This window comes from Lynx canadensis, chromosome B3 (genome assembly GCF_007474595.2).
Source record: "Lynx canadensis isolate LIC74 chromosome B3, mLynCan4.pri.v2, whole genome shotgun sequence".
Classification (NCBI taxonomy): domain Eukaryota; kingdom Metazoa; phylum Chordata; class Mammalia; order Carnivora; family Felidae; genus Lynx; species Lynx canadensis.
Window position 1 is genome coordinate 110,450,904 of NC_044308.2, and position 17,083 is coordinate 110,467,986.

General features: G+C 44.6%; 1 protein-coding gene across 2 annotated transcripts in view; it reads right to left on the minus strand.

Annotated features, from left to right (window-relative positions):
- Nucleotides 1–16,311, minus strand: part of ESR2 (estrogen receptor 2) — a 66,801-nt gene extending 50,490 nt beyond the window's left edge. Inside the window, exons 1-3 of one of the 2 annotated variants that reach the window (XM_030319276.1) lie at nt 16,229–16,311; nt 2,514–2,957; nt 14–186 (exon numbers count right to left, since the gene is read on the minus strand). In XM_030319276.1, coding sequence (XP_030175136.1) covers nt 14–186; nt 2,514–2,932 — 592 coding nt within the window. In that variant the 5' untranslated portion in view covers nt 2,933–2,957; nt 16,229–16,311. Of the gene's footprint in view, nt 1–13; nt 187–2,513; nt 2,967–16,228 lie in introns of those variants that run through there. The other variant, XM_030319278.1, reaches the window with a different exon arrangement.
- Between the last annotated feature and the right edge of the window lie 772 nt (nt 16,312–17,083).

Consider the following 17,083-nt stretch of genomic DNA (forward strand, 5'->3'; position numbering starts at 1 on the left):
AATACTCTTGTACCTTGAATGCTTCTTTTAAAAAAGGCCTTACATCCTTCACACGACCAGACTCCATAGTGATATCCAGATGCGTAATCGCTGCAGACCGCACAGAAGTGGGCATCTCTCTTTGAACTTGGACTAGTAACAGGGCTGGCACAACTGCTCCCACTAACCTTCCTTTTCAGTGTCTCTCTGGGGGCAAAGAAAATATTCATTGTAACACAGCATTAAGGGGAAAAGATGGACTTTCTAGAAAAAAAATATAGCACGAACACTGCCTAATTTACCTCTGCCCTCCAGAGCTCACAATAAATAAATTCCAGGAAATCTGATCAAGCACAACCTTTGTTGCTGATATCATGAGATCCAGAAAGAGTCACACTGTTGGGAATGACTGATGTTTGAAGGTAGTTAGGTGAGTCTATGCCCATCCACGCAATGCTGAGGGTCACTAGTAACTATAGATGGCTGGTTGTAGCCATCAGATTGCACGTCTCTGAGTGTAATAAGTGACCAGAACAAGTCTTACCCACAGGTCTGAACTACAAGCAGGGTGTGCAGGGGCCTTCCATAATTGCTAATTCATCAACACTGTAAGGATGGACCTAATCTCACCTAACCATTTTCAAGTATCAGTCATTCCTCAGTGGTGCTAACTAGCCCTTCAGAGTTCCCATTTAAATGGGCAACAAAAACTTTCATTCTGCAATTTAAGATGAAGGTCTAGAGTGAAAATAACTGTAAAAGGAGTAGCCGATAGACTTTAAGTGACATCGAAGTGAACGCTATACTCTGGTTTAGAGAGAGAGAGAGAAGGGGTAGGGAAGAGTAGAGAAGGGTGGAGAAGGGCCGGGAAGGGCAGGGAAGGACAGGAAAAGGCAGGGAGAAGAAAAAGAGAGAAAGGAGAAGAGAGGGGGAGAAAGTGCACACACGCTGGTGCTCAGAGAAGTTTCTGAAGGAAGCAGGTGTGCAGTGCTGGGGAGAAGGGCAGTGGCTTCCACAGAGGAAGGGACAGCCCATGAAGGCAGTACTAGCGGACACTAAATGCACACCTGGCTAGTTCCTAATCGTGCTAAGCCATGTTTCTTTTGGAAAGGAAATGTCAGAGATATAATTGATTTATAAACGAAGATAATTATACTACGGGTTAATTTACCCTATATTAGAACTCTGATTAGATCTCATGATCAGAAACAAAATATTTCTTCCCTTAAAGGCTGAGTGAAAAACAGGACTTTAAAAGAGTTGTCTACATGGGGCGCCTGGGTGGCTCAGTCGGCTGAGTTCCTGACTTCGGCTCAGGTCATGATCTCACAGTTCATGGGTTCGAGTCCCGTGTCGGGCTCTGTGCTGACAGCTCCGAGCCTGGAGCCCGCTTTGGATTCTGTGTCTCCCTCTCTCTCCGCCCCTCCCCCGCTCGCACTCTGTTTCCCTCTGTCTCAGAAATAAATAAACATTAAAAAAAAGTTATCTACAATGTTTATATTCTTTTACCCACAAAGATTTTAAAAAGGAGAAAAATAAAATTACAGTGTAACATAGCTTTCTCAAAGTGTTAGGACAGCATTTGAAAGTAACAAATTTCAATATCCAACATGCAAGAACTTAATACTTTGGTTGTTTTAGAAATTTATCTCCCCCTCATCCTTCTCCCTACCCGACCTCTTTCCTCCATAGCTGTAATTATCATTAAATACATTACAAATTAAATGGAAATAACCCACGTTACCTTGCATTTAAGAGTACAGATACTCTTTTTAACTTCAAGAAATTGCAACTAAAGTCTACATTTAGTTTCCCATCAATCTTTATGAAATGTTATTTTAGTTCACTGTCAAAAACTTGTGCCAATCATTGCCTGTCTTTTCAGGCTTCATGTGTCCGGTCCATTTCATTGAAGCAGTAACACTTCCCCAGTTGCTTTTCTCTTGGACACAATGTGCCATGAACACTCAACTGTGATTTCACTACAAGATAAGAAGCATCTAACTTGAAAAGAAAGTAAAAATTTCTTTTTTTTTACTTTTTATTTTTTTGAGAGTGTGCAAACAGGGGAGGGGCAGAGGGAGAGAGAGGGAGAGAGAAAATCCCAAGCAGGCTCTGTCAGAGCAGAGCCCCATGCAGGGTTCGATCCCAGGAACTGTGAGATCGTGACCTGAGCCGAAATCAAGAGTCAGAGGTTCAACTGACAGCCTCCCAGGCACCCCTAAATTTTTTTTTTCAAACCCAAGTCACTTCATCAAAAGAAAAGCGATTTTTTATTTCAAACTCTAATGTCTAAAAACAGTAGTCATGATAGTGAATTTTCCCCAGAACCCAGATCTACAAGCTTACTTTTTAAATGAGGATTAGAAGAGCAGAATAGATATTCTAGAATTCAGAATATATGTGTTAGGTGCTCTAAGTAATCTATGTGATGAAGAAAGACCTGGAGTAATGCATATCTTTCTTCTCACTAAATCATAAAGTGATTTGAATAATGCCCCTGAAGTACAATTCAGAATAAAGACTGGACTTACCTGTGTACAGGTAAGGTGGGTTCTAGTGACCTTGCTTCACACCAAGGACTCTTTTGAGGTTCTGCATACAGAAGCGACGACTGGCAATGGATCGCTAAGGGAGAGAGGTGTCCAGGGGTTGGCCACAACACATTTGGGCTTGTGGTCTGTCGACCAGGTCCACCTTCGGAGTTACTGGCACTGCTGGGAATACCGTAATTCATCACAGTAGGGCTATAGAATGTCATGGCTGAATATTCATGGCGGCTCTCCACGTAGGAGGACGGTATATATATGGGGCCATGCTCCAGGGGTAGGATGGATTGACTGCAGTTGTAGGAGGCAGGAGAGTTAAGGCTAGATGGTGAGTTTTTGATATCCATGTCTTGAATCGGTAACAGCTGAGGAAACTCTTTGTGAGAAGAGGCACAAAGGGACATTATAAGGTTCTCAAAGACCCGGGGGCTGTAGAGAAAAACAGAAGACATTTCTAAATTAGAGCTATAGGCCTAACTATTAAAAATGTCCACACATATTTCTTTTTTTTTTTTTAATTTTTTTGTTAACGTTTATTTATTTTTGAGACAGAGAGAGACAAAGCATGAACGGGGGAGGGTCAGAGAGAGAGGGAGACACAGAATCTGAAACAGGCTCCAGGCTCTGAGCTGTCAGCACAGAGCCCGACGTGGGGCTCGAACTCATGGACCACAAGATCATGACCTGAGCCGAAGTCAGCTGCTTAACCGACTGAGCCACCCAGGCGCCCCCACACATATTTCTTACTTACACACACACAGCTTAGAAACACATCCTGAAAGACAGACAAAAAAATACTAACCTCAGGGGGCAGGAACTCTCATTTGCTACTTTATTCACTTTTTTATCACTTTTGTTGTTGTTAGCTCCAAGAATTTTTTTAACCACAAGAATTTATTATAAAATACTTCTTAAAATTAAAAAATGCAGGATTAAATTAAAATGCCAAGGGTTTTTTTCCCCCTTCTGGAACTAGGTAAGTTTATTTAAAAATTCTTATCAAAAAATAAACGAGAATTGCCAAGAAAACCTCGAAAGAGCAGGTCAATGGGCCTGGATAGCATTAACAGATACTCAAACACACAATGAATCAGTCACCAGTAATAAACACAAGGAACAGACAGCCCACTGCACTCGTGTCAGTTAATAATTTATCGCTTCTCAGGTTCAGTATATGGCCCATGGGAAGCGCTGGAGTGGCTTAACCTGTTTAAAGTGAGCACAATGCTAACCTTTCTCAGTAGAGGGCGCTGCACGGACACCGCAGGAGCAAGAAGCTGCTGTGACTTCTGACACCGGCAGAGGGTGGCAGTATGAGGGTGAGAACAACCAGGGGAGACTGGCCCTGTGGCGGGTCCTTTCCACAGTCACCTGTCCAGACTGTGGCCTGAGGAGTCACAAAGAAGTCGTTCCTTGTACAAACCTCCTCACCTCCTGCTACCTGCATGCTGTAAAGGCCTTCTGTCCTGTGCAGCCACCCAGACTCCCAGGGCACAACCACGCAACCGGCTGCTGATCGCCCCCCCGCCCCCCCACTGCACCCTGGTTAGCGGCCCACCCACCCTTCCTGAAGAGATCTGAACCCCTCCAAATTGGTTCTTCCTTGGATGCTCTCCCTTACCCCTACGGAACCGCATAGAGTTACTTATTATATTTAATCTCTTATCATAGTTATTCTTTATATCAATCCTCCTCTGTTGGGGGCGCCTTGGGGGCGCAGTCAGTTAAGCGCCCGCGTTAGGCTCAGGTCATGATCTCGCAGTTCATGAGTTCGAGCCCCGCACCTGGCTCTGCGGTGACAGCTCAGGGCCTGACGCCTGCTTCAGATTCTGTGTCTCCCTCTCTCTCTGCCCCTCCCCTGCTCATGCTCTGCCTCTGTGTCTCAAAAATAAATAAATAAATGTTAGAAAATGTTTAAAAGAAAAATTCTCCTCTGTTGAAACCTGTAGTTTCAACCCCCTGATCGGCCGCAGGCTGCTACATAACAGAATAGAAAATCCCAAAATAGAAAATTCAAAAACTCAAAAGTTTTTGGAAAGTTGGCATATGGTAAAGGTCTCTGATAGTTTACATCACAAAGAAAACGTTGGACAGTAGAATTGCCATTGGAAAAAGAACACATGCCAGAATCAACTCCAAAGGGTTCAGAGATCCAAATGTTAAAAGAGAAAGGCAACCAGGAGTGAGGGGAAGGAGAGGGGACCACACAGGTGCTAGAGGCAAGCACAGAAAAATTGCTTTATAACATGGGTGTGGGAAAAACCTTCACTATGGCTTAAAATCCACAGGCAATAAAAAGATGACCAATAAATTCAGGAGAGAAAAGTAAATCTTTGTACATCATAAAAACACCATAAGCAAAGCCAAAAGCCTAATGACAAATGGGGGGGGGGGCGGGGGAAAAACTCTCAACTTCTATCAGAAATAAGGGGCTCAGGGCGCCTGGGTGGCTCAGTGCGTTAGGTGTCTGACTTCGTCTCAGGTCATGATCTCGCAGTTCATGGGTTCGGGCCCTGCATCGGGCTCTGTGCTGACAGCTCAGAGCCTGGAGCCTTCAGATTCTGTGTCTCCCTCCCTCTCTCTCTGCCCCTCCCCTGCTTGCACTTTCTCTGTCTCTCAAAAATGAATAAACATTAAAAAAATTAAAAGAAATAGGGAGCTAATTTCCCTAGTATATAGAGAACTTTAAAGTGAAAAAAAGACTAAAAAAAATTCTTTAAACAGGCAAAAGACACTGAACACAGAAAAGGGAAGGCAAATGGCCCTTCAAATGCAAAGAAAGATGCTCAATTCCATTCATAAAGATTAAAACTACACCAAGACACCATTTCTCACTTATCACGTTTGGCAAAAATTCCAATGTTTGACCTCCCCTCCCTGGCGAAGCTGTGGAAAAACAGAGACTTTCTCTGACGTTGTCAGTGGGAATGCAAAATGGCACAACCTCCACGGATATCGGGCATTATACAGAGAGAACTCATGCTTTACCTTTGGACTATGAATCCAGAAAAAGGGAAAAAAGAATCATCGGCTACCATTGCAAGTGATTGTTACATCAGTCCCTCACTCTGAAAAGTAGTAATTAAGGGAAAGAAATTAAGCCTGTACCCTGCCTTTTTGAGAGGATCCATAGTTTATGCCACAGTTGAGGGCAAGCTCTTCTTTACAAGAGAATGCCACCCACTAAATAGTTTAGAAATAAAATATTTGGATGGCTAAATCGGATATAGAAACCAAGTAAAAACGTTAACAGTTACTGAGTCTAGATGGTGGACATTCATTATACCAGTCTTTCACCTCTTCTTGAAGTTCAAAAGTTTTCACAAGAAGCTTTGGAGGAAAGACACAAAAAATACAATTACAAATGGAAACCTTTAACAATAAAAGCTTAGAATGGGGGGCCTGGGTGGCTCAGTCATTTAAGCATCCGACTCTTAACTTCAGCTCAGGTCATGATCTCAGGATTGTGAGTTTGAGCCCCGCAAGGACACTGTGCTGATGGCACAGAGCCTGCTTGGGATTCTGTCCCCACCCCCACCCCGCGCCCACCCCCCACCCCCCACCGCTTGCCCTCTGTCTCTCTCAAAATAAATAAAAATAAACTTTAAAAAAATACTAGGATTGGAATAATATAATCTGGGAAGGGGAACAACGACCACTAATAACTAGACTGGTTGAGAGAGATCGTGACATAAACAAGCTTGCCTGGAGAAGCTCTCCATCTCCATCTCTCCATCTCCATCTACTTTCTCCTGACCTTTCCACTTGAATGCCCATTTCATTTGTCCTCAAAACAATATACGTATGGTGGTTTTAAAACATGTCCACAAATTCTTCAACATTCCTCCCTTCAAAAGGTGGAGTCTAACCTCCCCTTGAGTATGTGCTAGATTTGTGGCTCTTTTTCTTTTAAAGTTTATTGACTTGAGAGAGACAGAGACAGTGTGAGTGGGAGAGGGGCAGAGAGGGGCGGGGGGAGAGAGAGAATCCCAAGCAGGCTCTGCACTGCCGGCACGGAGCTCGATGTGGGGCTCGAACCCATGAACTGAGAGATCATGACCCGAGAGGAAACCAAGAGCCAGAGGCTTAAGTGACCAAGCCACCCAGACACCCCAATGACTCATTTTTAATGAATAAATTATGGCAGAAGGGAGGATATGTAGCTTCCATGACTAGGTCATAAAAAGCACTGAGGTCTCTTCCTGGCTGGCTCCCTTGGATCACTCATTCCAGGGGAAATTACCCGCCATAGTGTGAGGACACTCAAGCAGTATCATGGAGGCCCCCTGCCAATGGCCAGCAAGGAACCACAGCCTCCAGCCAATGGCTCTGTGAGTGAGATATTTTGGAAACTAACCTGCCAGCCCCAGGCAAGCCTTCAGAGGAACTGTAGCCCTGGCCAGCATCTTGACTCCAACCTCCTAAGAGGAGCTAAGCAAGAACCACCCAGCTAAGCTACTCCTGGACTCCTGACTCTCAGAAAATGTGTGTGATATTATGTTTGTCAGTTAAGCTGCTAAATTCTACAGCCCTAGATAATTAATACAATATCCAAGGTAAAATTAATCATTTTCCTCCCCCAAACCACTCCTAATTTCCTATTTGTGTTAATGACAAAGCCCAGTACAGTTAGCTTTGACTTCTCCCCTGCATCCAATTACCTTTAATCACCAAGGCACACTTTTTTTTTTTTCCTCCCAGTGCCTTTTCCTCGTGGTCTGTCTTTGCCACCATCTGAGCAAGCTCTCATTACTTCTTATCTGTGCATCTGTAATAGACTCCTTACCACTCCTGGTCTCCAGTGAGCTCCTTCTCCAGGTCCATACAGGTGCCAGATTAACATTCTTGAAACCCAGCTCTGATCAGCCCTCTGCTTCCCATCAGCCTGTGTAATCAGTCACACTCTTCCAACATCCAAGGCAATCCATCCGCTGCCCCAAGCCACCATCCCACCCTAATCTGCTGTTTTCCTACAGGAGACCTGCCATGTCCGTAAGAAATATGCAAAATGCATCGTGGAGTGGCTGGCATTTCATACCTTAGCACTTTTTTCACTCTTAGCTCCTCTATAATTACTTGCAAATGTAATCCTCCTTATTAGAACACCACTGAATCATCCTTGTAAATGGCAGAAGTAGGATTAGAACTCAAGCTCCTTGAAGGCACACACTATTTTTATTCACCTTCCACTACAACTCAATAAATATTTGTTATTATGAAAGACTACGAGGAAATGTAAGATTTCAGGCACTCAGGGGTGTCAGCCAGAGATGAGAGCTCCGTCGGTAGGCATGGTACCATGCTGAGACAGGAGAGAGCTCGAGGAGTCCCGACACACGCACTCTGCCTGCAGAGGGCTATCGTGCCAGGTAAAGGAGGCAGGAAAGACCAGGCGAGATGCTAAGGCATGAGCACAAACGTGCTACAACTTAAAATCGACATTGACTGACCATGAAAGACAGGAGAGGGAATGGTAACTGGAGAAGAATATAGTGTCCAAAAAGTTTATTTACCTATACATATATATATACCTATACATATATATATGTTTTATATACATTTCACACAAAAAATCAATGTGCATGTGTTAATGACAGAATTTCATACATCCATTACTTAGATTCCTAATCAACACATACAATCCCTGATTCCTAACAGAAAATATGCAGGATAAACCATATAATAGTAACTATTGTCAAAACTAGCAGTTTCCAAACTTTTTTTTTAAGTGGTGGTGAATCACACATCAAGCTTATGATATGTTAACCACCCTTATTTTTTTTTAAATTTTTTTTAACGCTTTATTTATTTTTGAGACAGGGAGAGACAGAGCATGAACAGGGGAGGGTCAGAGAGAGGGAGACACAGAATCTGAAACAGGCTCCAGGCTCTGAACTGTCAGCACAGAGCCCAACGCGGGGCTCGAACTCACGGACCGCGAGATCATGACCTGAGCTGGAGTCGGCCGCTTAACTGACTGAGCCACCCAGGCGCCCCAGCCACCCTTATTTTTTTAATGTTTGTTTATTTTTGAGAGAGAGAGAGAGCATGAGCAGGGGAGGGGCAGAGAGAGAGGGAGACACAGAATCTGAAGCAAGCTTCAGGCTCTGAGCTGTCAGCACAGAGCCCGACACTGGGCTCGAACCCACGAGCTGTGAGATCATGACCTGAGCTGAAGTCAGACACTTAACCGACTGAGCCACCCAGGCGCCCCAATGTTAACCTCTTTTAAATGCACAGTTCAGTAGTGTTAAATATGTTCACAGCATTGTGCATCTCCAGAACTCTTTCCATCTTGCACAACTAAACTCCCCACCTGTTAAACAAGAGTTCCCCAACCTACTCCTCCTCCAGCCCCTGGCAACCACCATTCTACTTTCTGTCTCTTATGGATTTGACTACTCAGTACTGCCTATAAGTGGAATCATACGGTATCTGTCCTTCTGTGTCTGGCTTATTTCACTTAGCACAATGTCCTCAAGGTTCATTCATATTGTCTCGTGTGTCAGAACTTCCTTCCTTTTTTTTTTTTCAACGTTTATTTATTTTTGGGACAGAGAGAGACAGAGCATGAACGGGGGAGGGGCAGAGAGAGAGGGAGACACAGAATCGGAAACAGGCACCAGGCTCTGAGCCATCAGCCCAGAGCCCGACGCGGGGCTCGAACTCACGGATCGCGAGATCGTGACCTGGCTGAAGTCGGACGCTTAACCGACTGCGCCACCCAGGCGCCCCACTTCCTTCCTTTTTAAGGTGGAATAATATTCCATTGTGTTTATGCACCACATTTTGTTAATCAAGAAAGGGTTTAATTTTTTTTTAATGTTTATTTATATTTGGGGGGTGGAGAGAGAGAGAGAGCGTGCGCACAAGTCGGGGAGGGACAGAGGGAGGGAGACAGAATCCAAAGCAGGCTCCAGGCTCTGAGCTGTCAGCACAGAGCTCAACATGGGGCTCCATCTCACCAGCCATGAGATCATGATCTGAGCCAAAGTCGATGCTTAACCGACGGAGCCGCCCAGGTGCCCCAATCAAAAAGGGTTTTAAACAGAGATGCTTGAAAACATTTACAGGTCCACGGAAATAACCTAGGTTAGAGCAAATGGTTGAATCTAGAAGAAACACAGGCATTGGTAATTAGCTCACTGGTAATGTTTAGATGGCAATTCCATGACCATCAGTATTGTGATGAGCCATCTATCCCTCAATCTGTCCTGAAAACACCTCTCCTATTTCAATCCACCTACACATGTACTCGCTCTCTGTACTTTATGTTTCTTATATTGTACTTCGGTGACCGTATTTTAGCGCATTGTTTTTGCTATGTGATCTCAGCATATCTTGTGCATCTAGATGTTTAATAAAAAAACATTTAGGGGCGCCTGGGTGGCACAGTCGGTTAAGCGTCCGACTTCAGCCAGGTCACGATCTCGCGGTCCGTGAGTTCGAGCCCCGCGTCAGGCTCTGGGCTGATGGCTCAGAGCCTGGAGCCTGTTTCCGATTCTGTGTCTCCCTCTCTCTCTGCCCCTCCCCCGTTCATGCTCTGTCTCTCTCTGTCCCAAAAATAAATAAACGTTGAAAAAAAAAAAACATTTAAAGTACTTTAACAACATAACTTAAACAGTACACATTATAACAACAGAGAGGAAAATACCGAAGGTAGCATGCTTAACAAATTGTATTTACGTATAGTAAAATGTAACCTGGAGGTAATACATTTTGCATTTCTTGACTATATACATACACACACACACACACACACACACAAAATGTGGTGCATAAACACAACAGAATATTATTCAACCTTAGAAAGGAAGGAAATTCTGACACACGAGACAATATGAATGAACCTTGAGGACATTGTGCTAAGTGAAATAAGCCAGACACAGAAGGTCAGATACCACATGATTCCACTTATATGCAGTACTGAGTAGTTGAATCCATAAGAGACAGAAAGTAGAATGGTGGTTGCCAGGGGCTGGAGGAGGAGTAGGTTGGGGAATTCCACATGTGGGGAACATGTGTGTGTGTGTGTGTGTGTGTGTGTGTGTGTGTGTATGACCTACCCAATTTAATAAATAAAAGTATATCCAAAAGTTAGTGTGGTCACTGTGGTGAGTATGCACATTGTATGCAGGAAATTATGAAGCAGGGCAGCAGTGAATGTTAGAGTAACAATGTGAGCAAGACTTCAAGTTAATACACAATTAATAATAAAATCAGTTGAGCGGTTTAAACAAAAAAACATTCTCAACATTTTGGTCACTCAAGGTTTTACTGAATTTCACGTTGTCTCAACTTTATATTGCCCCGAAGAAATGTACTCAGCGTCTTAGCATAAGTAATTCAGCAAAGCCAACACAGCCACCTTTCAGAAAACCACTGCAATCTTTTACTTTCATTAGGCCTCTTACAAACACAAAGCTCCTACTGATACAAAGTGACAAACAGCAGCATGGAAATTCATAAACTTGAAATAACACTTGCTGTTATCCAGGTGGAAAGTGAACACACAATTTAAAATGAATATGACAGCTCTCGGGAGCACAGAATCAACCCCATTACTCATTTTCACCTACAGCTGAAATGTTCATTCTCAGCCCAGAAATGCTGAAATGACCTGTCAGACACACCGCCAAATGGCAAATGCCAGGATTCATCCAGGCGATCAATCAGGTGCCATGGTGACTTTGCTTAGGAAAACGGATTTCACATACTTATACCAATCAATTTCTCCAGAGTTTCCACACATGCCTCGCACAGTAATTCACGTGAGAGCGCTGGTTGCTGGACAGTGATTGAAAGACCACGTTGCCTTTTGGTTGGATATCCTTTGGATGCATCCAGAGTCATGTGACATGGGACCTCAGATCATTAGGAACTTGGTAGCCAACGCAAAGGGTTTCTCCTCTGAAGCAAAGACACAAGGGGTGATGAACCTAAATCATGGCAAGAGGCCTGATGGACAAGCAAACAAGTAGCAGACGTCTTCACTGGACGTCTAGAAAAGTGCATGAGCAGACCTGTACCGGTTATGTGAGCAGGTCCTATTGAAACTGGGGAGACAAAATGGGTGAAGGAAAGAATCTCATCATAGGGTGGGAGTTTCCCAACACTTTTCTCTGAACAAGCATGCTTTGACTCAGCGAGCACAATACCAGGTACCACAGGGAGAAACAGTCTCTCAACAGCTTAATTGCTGGGCCTGGCAGGCACCGAACTTCACCTGGCCAGCCAAAGAACATGTTCCCGGACATCCTGATTCTAAGAATTAAACATTCCTTTGCGTGTCAATTTTCTTTCATTAGTCGCCACAGCAAAGAGTTGGCCCATAGCCCTCACGATGAACAGCCCCGGTCTTCTGTGCAGAGGCTTCTCAGCCCCACTCCTCCAGGTCACACGCTGGTGGTGAGCCCTTCCGGGTCACATCTGTGTTCAGCGGGAGAGCGTTTTGCACACATGTGATGGTACACAGCGTTCTAACACACTGGCTCAGGAACACATTATAGAACTTAAACAGAAAAAGAGTTTTTAAAATTCCAAATATGGGGGCGCCTGGGTGGCTCAGTCGGTTGAGCATCCAACTTCAGCTCAGGTCATGATCTCGCGGTCCGTGAGTTCGAGCCCCGCGTCAGGCTCTGTGCTGATAGCTCAGAGCCTGGAGCCTGCTTCAGATTCTGTGTCCCCCTCTCTCTCTGCCCCTCCCCTACTCATGCTCTGTCTCTCTCTGTCTCAGAAATAAACATTAAAAAAAAAATTCCAAATATGAACAGTGATTCCTTGGGAGATATTTAAAAAAGAAAAAAAAAAGCCCTAGAAAATGGTAGAAAGGCACTCCACTAAGAGTAGAATGATCTTATCAAAGCACCTATCAAATCTAGTTCAACAATAAGAAGGCAGGTGCCACCGGGCCTGTTATTACGTATATTCCGGCCCGGTGGACAGAGAAGCACACAGGGTCCAAGTCCTGACTCTGCTGAAAGCCAGGTGATGACACTCAAATCACGTCAACTCCCCGAGCCTCCGCGGCTTCTTCAGCAGAAACGGGCACCTGCTGTGGGCTGCGTTTTTTCACAGCACTTGGATGAAGTGAAATGATGTGTGTGTGACAGCGTCCTGTGAGGGATTATCACAGTCCAGGAAGCTGACGTCAGTCTATTACATGCCCCTGGACACGCCAATAGTGGGTGGCAGAACTTCTAGACGAGGTAAAAGGCTCTTTTGACCGCCCTGAAGACTCCTGCCTCCTCGTTGTACTTTGGTAACTTCTGCTTAACAATCCATCACACCAGTCCAAACAGCTGGGCCGCTGGTAGGCTGCTAGCACCGTGTGGAGCACCCAATGCCACATTCTCCTCGTGCTGTGTTCTCGAGCCTGTCTGCCACACTTCCCCAAGCATTCAGTTCAAGCACCCCTTGTGTGTGTGCCCCATGCAACATACATCACAAATGCATGCATTATGTGTCATAGATGCACATTCACAAAGCAGACACCGGAAGGAATTTGGGGGAAAAGGTACAAAATATTTAACTGTCAAGCATCCTTCATGTGTGTCTGTGGCTGTCTACCAGTCTTTGGCCTTAAATTTTCCACAGCAAAACACAGCTCTCGATCAACTTAGTATTCACTGGAAAGGAAAAAACACTCCAAAATCACCATGGAACTCATCATTAATAACTGATTCACATGCAACTGTTTTGTTTTGTTTTTTAAGTAGGTTCCATGCCTAGCACGGAGCCTAACGACGCAGGGCTTGAACTCACAACGCTGAGATCAAGACCTGAGCTGAGATCAAGAGTCGGATGTTCGACCAACTGAACTACCAAGCGCCCACACACGCAACTCTTAGGAATGTGTACACATATCTTCTGAAATGAGAAAAACCTAACTCCCCTAGTAGCCCACTGGTCCTTACTGAGCTGGCTGGCAAACAGAAGTTTGAGGGCTTGAATGGGGAAGAGGACTGAGCCTCAGCCGCAAAGTCATCACACGCTAAGGCGGGGCAGGGAGGGGGAGCCCATCAGTCTTCACGGTCTTCGGCAAGTCTCTGCCCCTTCCAATTCCAACTGTCAGGGAAGACGTACCACTCTTAGGAAATGGCTCCTGACTGTTCACTGAATAGCATATTAAGCCGTAAAGAATACTAGCTTACAAAAGATTTTGCATCTACGTCCTGCAAGAGAAGCTAGATTTCAAAGCATGAGCACAGAAATGAAAAAACTCTGACATCTACACATAAATTGGGCACCGACCTCATAGCCTATTAAGGAGAGTATCTGGGGGAGCCTGGGTGGCTCACTCAGTTGAACGTCTCACTTTGGCTCAGGTCATGACCTCACAGTTCGGTTCGTGGGGTCTGGCCCTGGGTCAGGCTCTGCACTGGTGGTGTGGAGGCTGCTTGGAATTCTCTCTCTCTGCCTGACCCCCACTTGTGGTCTCTCTCAAAAGAAATAAATAAATAAACTTAAAAAAAAAAAGAAGAAAGGAATGTATTCTAACTTAAGTCACAATCACTGTCTTATATACTTTTTTTCTGTCTTATATTTTAAATGTCTCCAAACTGCCATTTTCAACCACTGTTTTGTTCCTCACCATTTAATAATGTGTAATTTCAGGTAACTTTCTTGTAACTTGAGATTACAAGTACAATAAAAGTGTTTTCAAGTGCCCAGATTATAAAAATGCAATACATTCTATCAATATTACCTAAATAACCAATGTTTTGTAAATAACCATGTAATTCATCTGGGATAATTAATGACGTACATTACCAAAGCTTATCCCGCAACAGAATCCAAATGTGCTAAGAATGGAATCTACTAGTCTAATGGGAAGTTAACATGTAGCCTTATTTGCAAAATTGCTTCTTGTTGCCTCAATTTATTCCAAAGTATATAGGACTAAAACAAAAGTACACAACCCACAACCTGACTCATCCCAACAAAAAGGGGGAGGTGGGGGGGGGGGCTGAGGTTCTTTTTTGAAAAGCAAAGGAAGATCATTATTTCTAGGTAAGAACATACCAAAGAGCAGAATGGTAAAATCAGAGAACAGCTCAGTGATTTCCAGGCATTGGGGATGGGTGGAGAGGGTGAAGTATGAAGGCACAAAGGGGGCCTTTTGGGGAGTGATGGCACTGTTCTAGGTCCTGATTGTAGAAGCGATTATATAAATGTTCAACTGTCAGAATTCCCAGAGTGATACACCTAAAGAGGCTAGATTTTACTGTATGTAAATTACATGGCCAAGAGCCTGCCTTTTTTTAAAAGGCTATTATGTCTAAATCCATGTGCTAGGCAATGAATTATGAAGTATACAGTTCTCAAGTGTTCCAGATGTAATTACTAAAAAACTTACCCATAAATGATTGAAGTTCAGCCTTCAGTATTTTATAGAATTATTATATTTTATAGGTATTCTACAAAATGACTCAAACGTGAACTAAAATGATCACAAGATGTATTTTGCATCATTAGCTGGATGTATAGAAAACTGCAGTGCCTTAAAAATGGGCATAACAAAATGGGCATAACAATATCTATAAGTGCTAATTATATTTTTAAGCATTGAATTTACTACTAAATTTTACCTTTTCCATATTATAAATTGAGGAATATTAGTCATTAGATTCATTCGAGTCTCTCGGAACCACTATGAAATGTGTTTTTAATTGATTTCAGAGATAAGTCGTAAGTGTTACAGGACACTGGCTACTTTTGAAATGAAAATGTTTCAGTAATTCAACTGAAAAAAAAAATGCTTGGATGTCATATGGATCCTGAGATTATGCCTTAACACCTACTGTTGAACAGGCCCTTACATTTTCCCTCTTCCTGAATATATACAGAAATACAGATTCTTCTGCAGAAAAAAAAGTCAAAGAATAAGTGTCATAGTCACAGCACACAGACTTGTGACAATACAGCACAAACCTTTAATTTCACATGTTCACTTAAGTAACAAACATCTTCCCCCACACACGAAGGACAACAGCCACTGTGAGTTCAGAAACTTAAAAGTAAAAATTCCCAATGGAATGTCCATGTGAAGGCTAAAAATCTAACAACCAAGGCAAAACCCTTTCCTCCAAAGTGCCGTGTACCACACCAAAGCACAAAGTTGCTTTTTAAAAAGCTAGTAAAATTGAATCAACCTGGTTTTCCTAAATAGAAATCCACTCAAACCCGAAGTTTTGTTTTTCCCACAAATACCATTCCCTCGACTAAAGTTCATGCTTCCAGTATGAATGAGACACAAACTGTAATACAAAGGGGTGAGAGCAGCAGCTGTGTTCGTCTTCTGCAAACACAACAGACCAGATCTTAATCCTGCTCAGTTTGCCTGGGACAGAAGCAAATCTGTTTTTGTTATCACTGAGGAATGCCAGTTAATACATTTAAAACACTGGTCACCTGCTTGATCCACGGTCCACTCTCCCAGAGTTTTTCCTTTTAATAGGCACGCATGAAGCCGGAGTTTACAAGCACAAACTAATGAAGTAAATGAACTTGTCCGCGTCTTGAATGAAAATACTTATCAGAGCATGAAATTTGTTTCCTATAATTTTCAAGACAAGTGGTTTGGGGGTGGGGGCGGGGCGAGGGGAGTTGGTCTTTTATTCTCAATATTACTGGTTTCCCATCCCGGGATTTCAAACAGAAAAGCAGACAAATCACACTATGAGCCAAGGGACACTTACCTTACAGGGAAACACCGGCCTAGCGGTCCCTAAAATGCGGACACGTGCTTTTCCCAGAGTAGCGGCTCCCGCACCTGGCTCGCACCTGGCGCTCGGCCACCAGCTGCGGAGAGAGAGGCCACCTCGCGCAGCCCAGCCCTCGATCGCCGCAGACGGGGCGCCTGTCGCAGCCCAGGGTGGTCCCTCTCCACCCCGCAAGTTTCCAGCGGCGGTTCTCGCAGCCTCGGCGCGTCCAGCTGCCTAGCAGCAGGGACGCGAAGTGGGTTTCAACAGGTCCAGTAGCCAGAGACACTGCAAAGATCACAAACGACTTAACGAGGCGCCTCTCCTTCCTTTTAAAGACCCGGGGGGAGGAGGTGGGGAAGAAAGACCAAGAGCCCACGTGACCACCCAGCCGGCTGCCAGGAAATCTCGGGAGGACGCGGACTCCCCTGCCCGGCCATCCACACTCACCTGGACGTAGGGAGAAGCCCCAGGGAAAGGCCTGCCACCCTCGAGCGCTTCACAGTCACCCTCAGGGGGAGCAAAGCACCCCTGGCGCCCTTCCCCCCCGTCTTGGATTTAGGGAGTCTGGGGGGTGGGGCCTGAGAACGTGCACTTCTAACTAGGTTCAGGGTGCGGCTGCAACTGTTGCTGCCCGGCTGGGGACCACACTTTGCGGCTCACGTCCCTAGACCCTCACCCACGTGGGTCTGAGAGGGGCTGGATGTTTCGGCGTCATCAAATACAGAAATCTGACTCTAAGAATCTAGTGGCGGCACTAGAGAGGGTTTGGATTTGCCCAATCCCGGGCAGCAAGCGCAGGTTCGCACCGCAGGAGAGGCCACGCCACGCGGGCGCGGGCGGGGGGGGGGG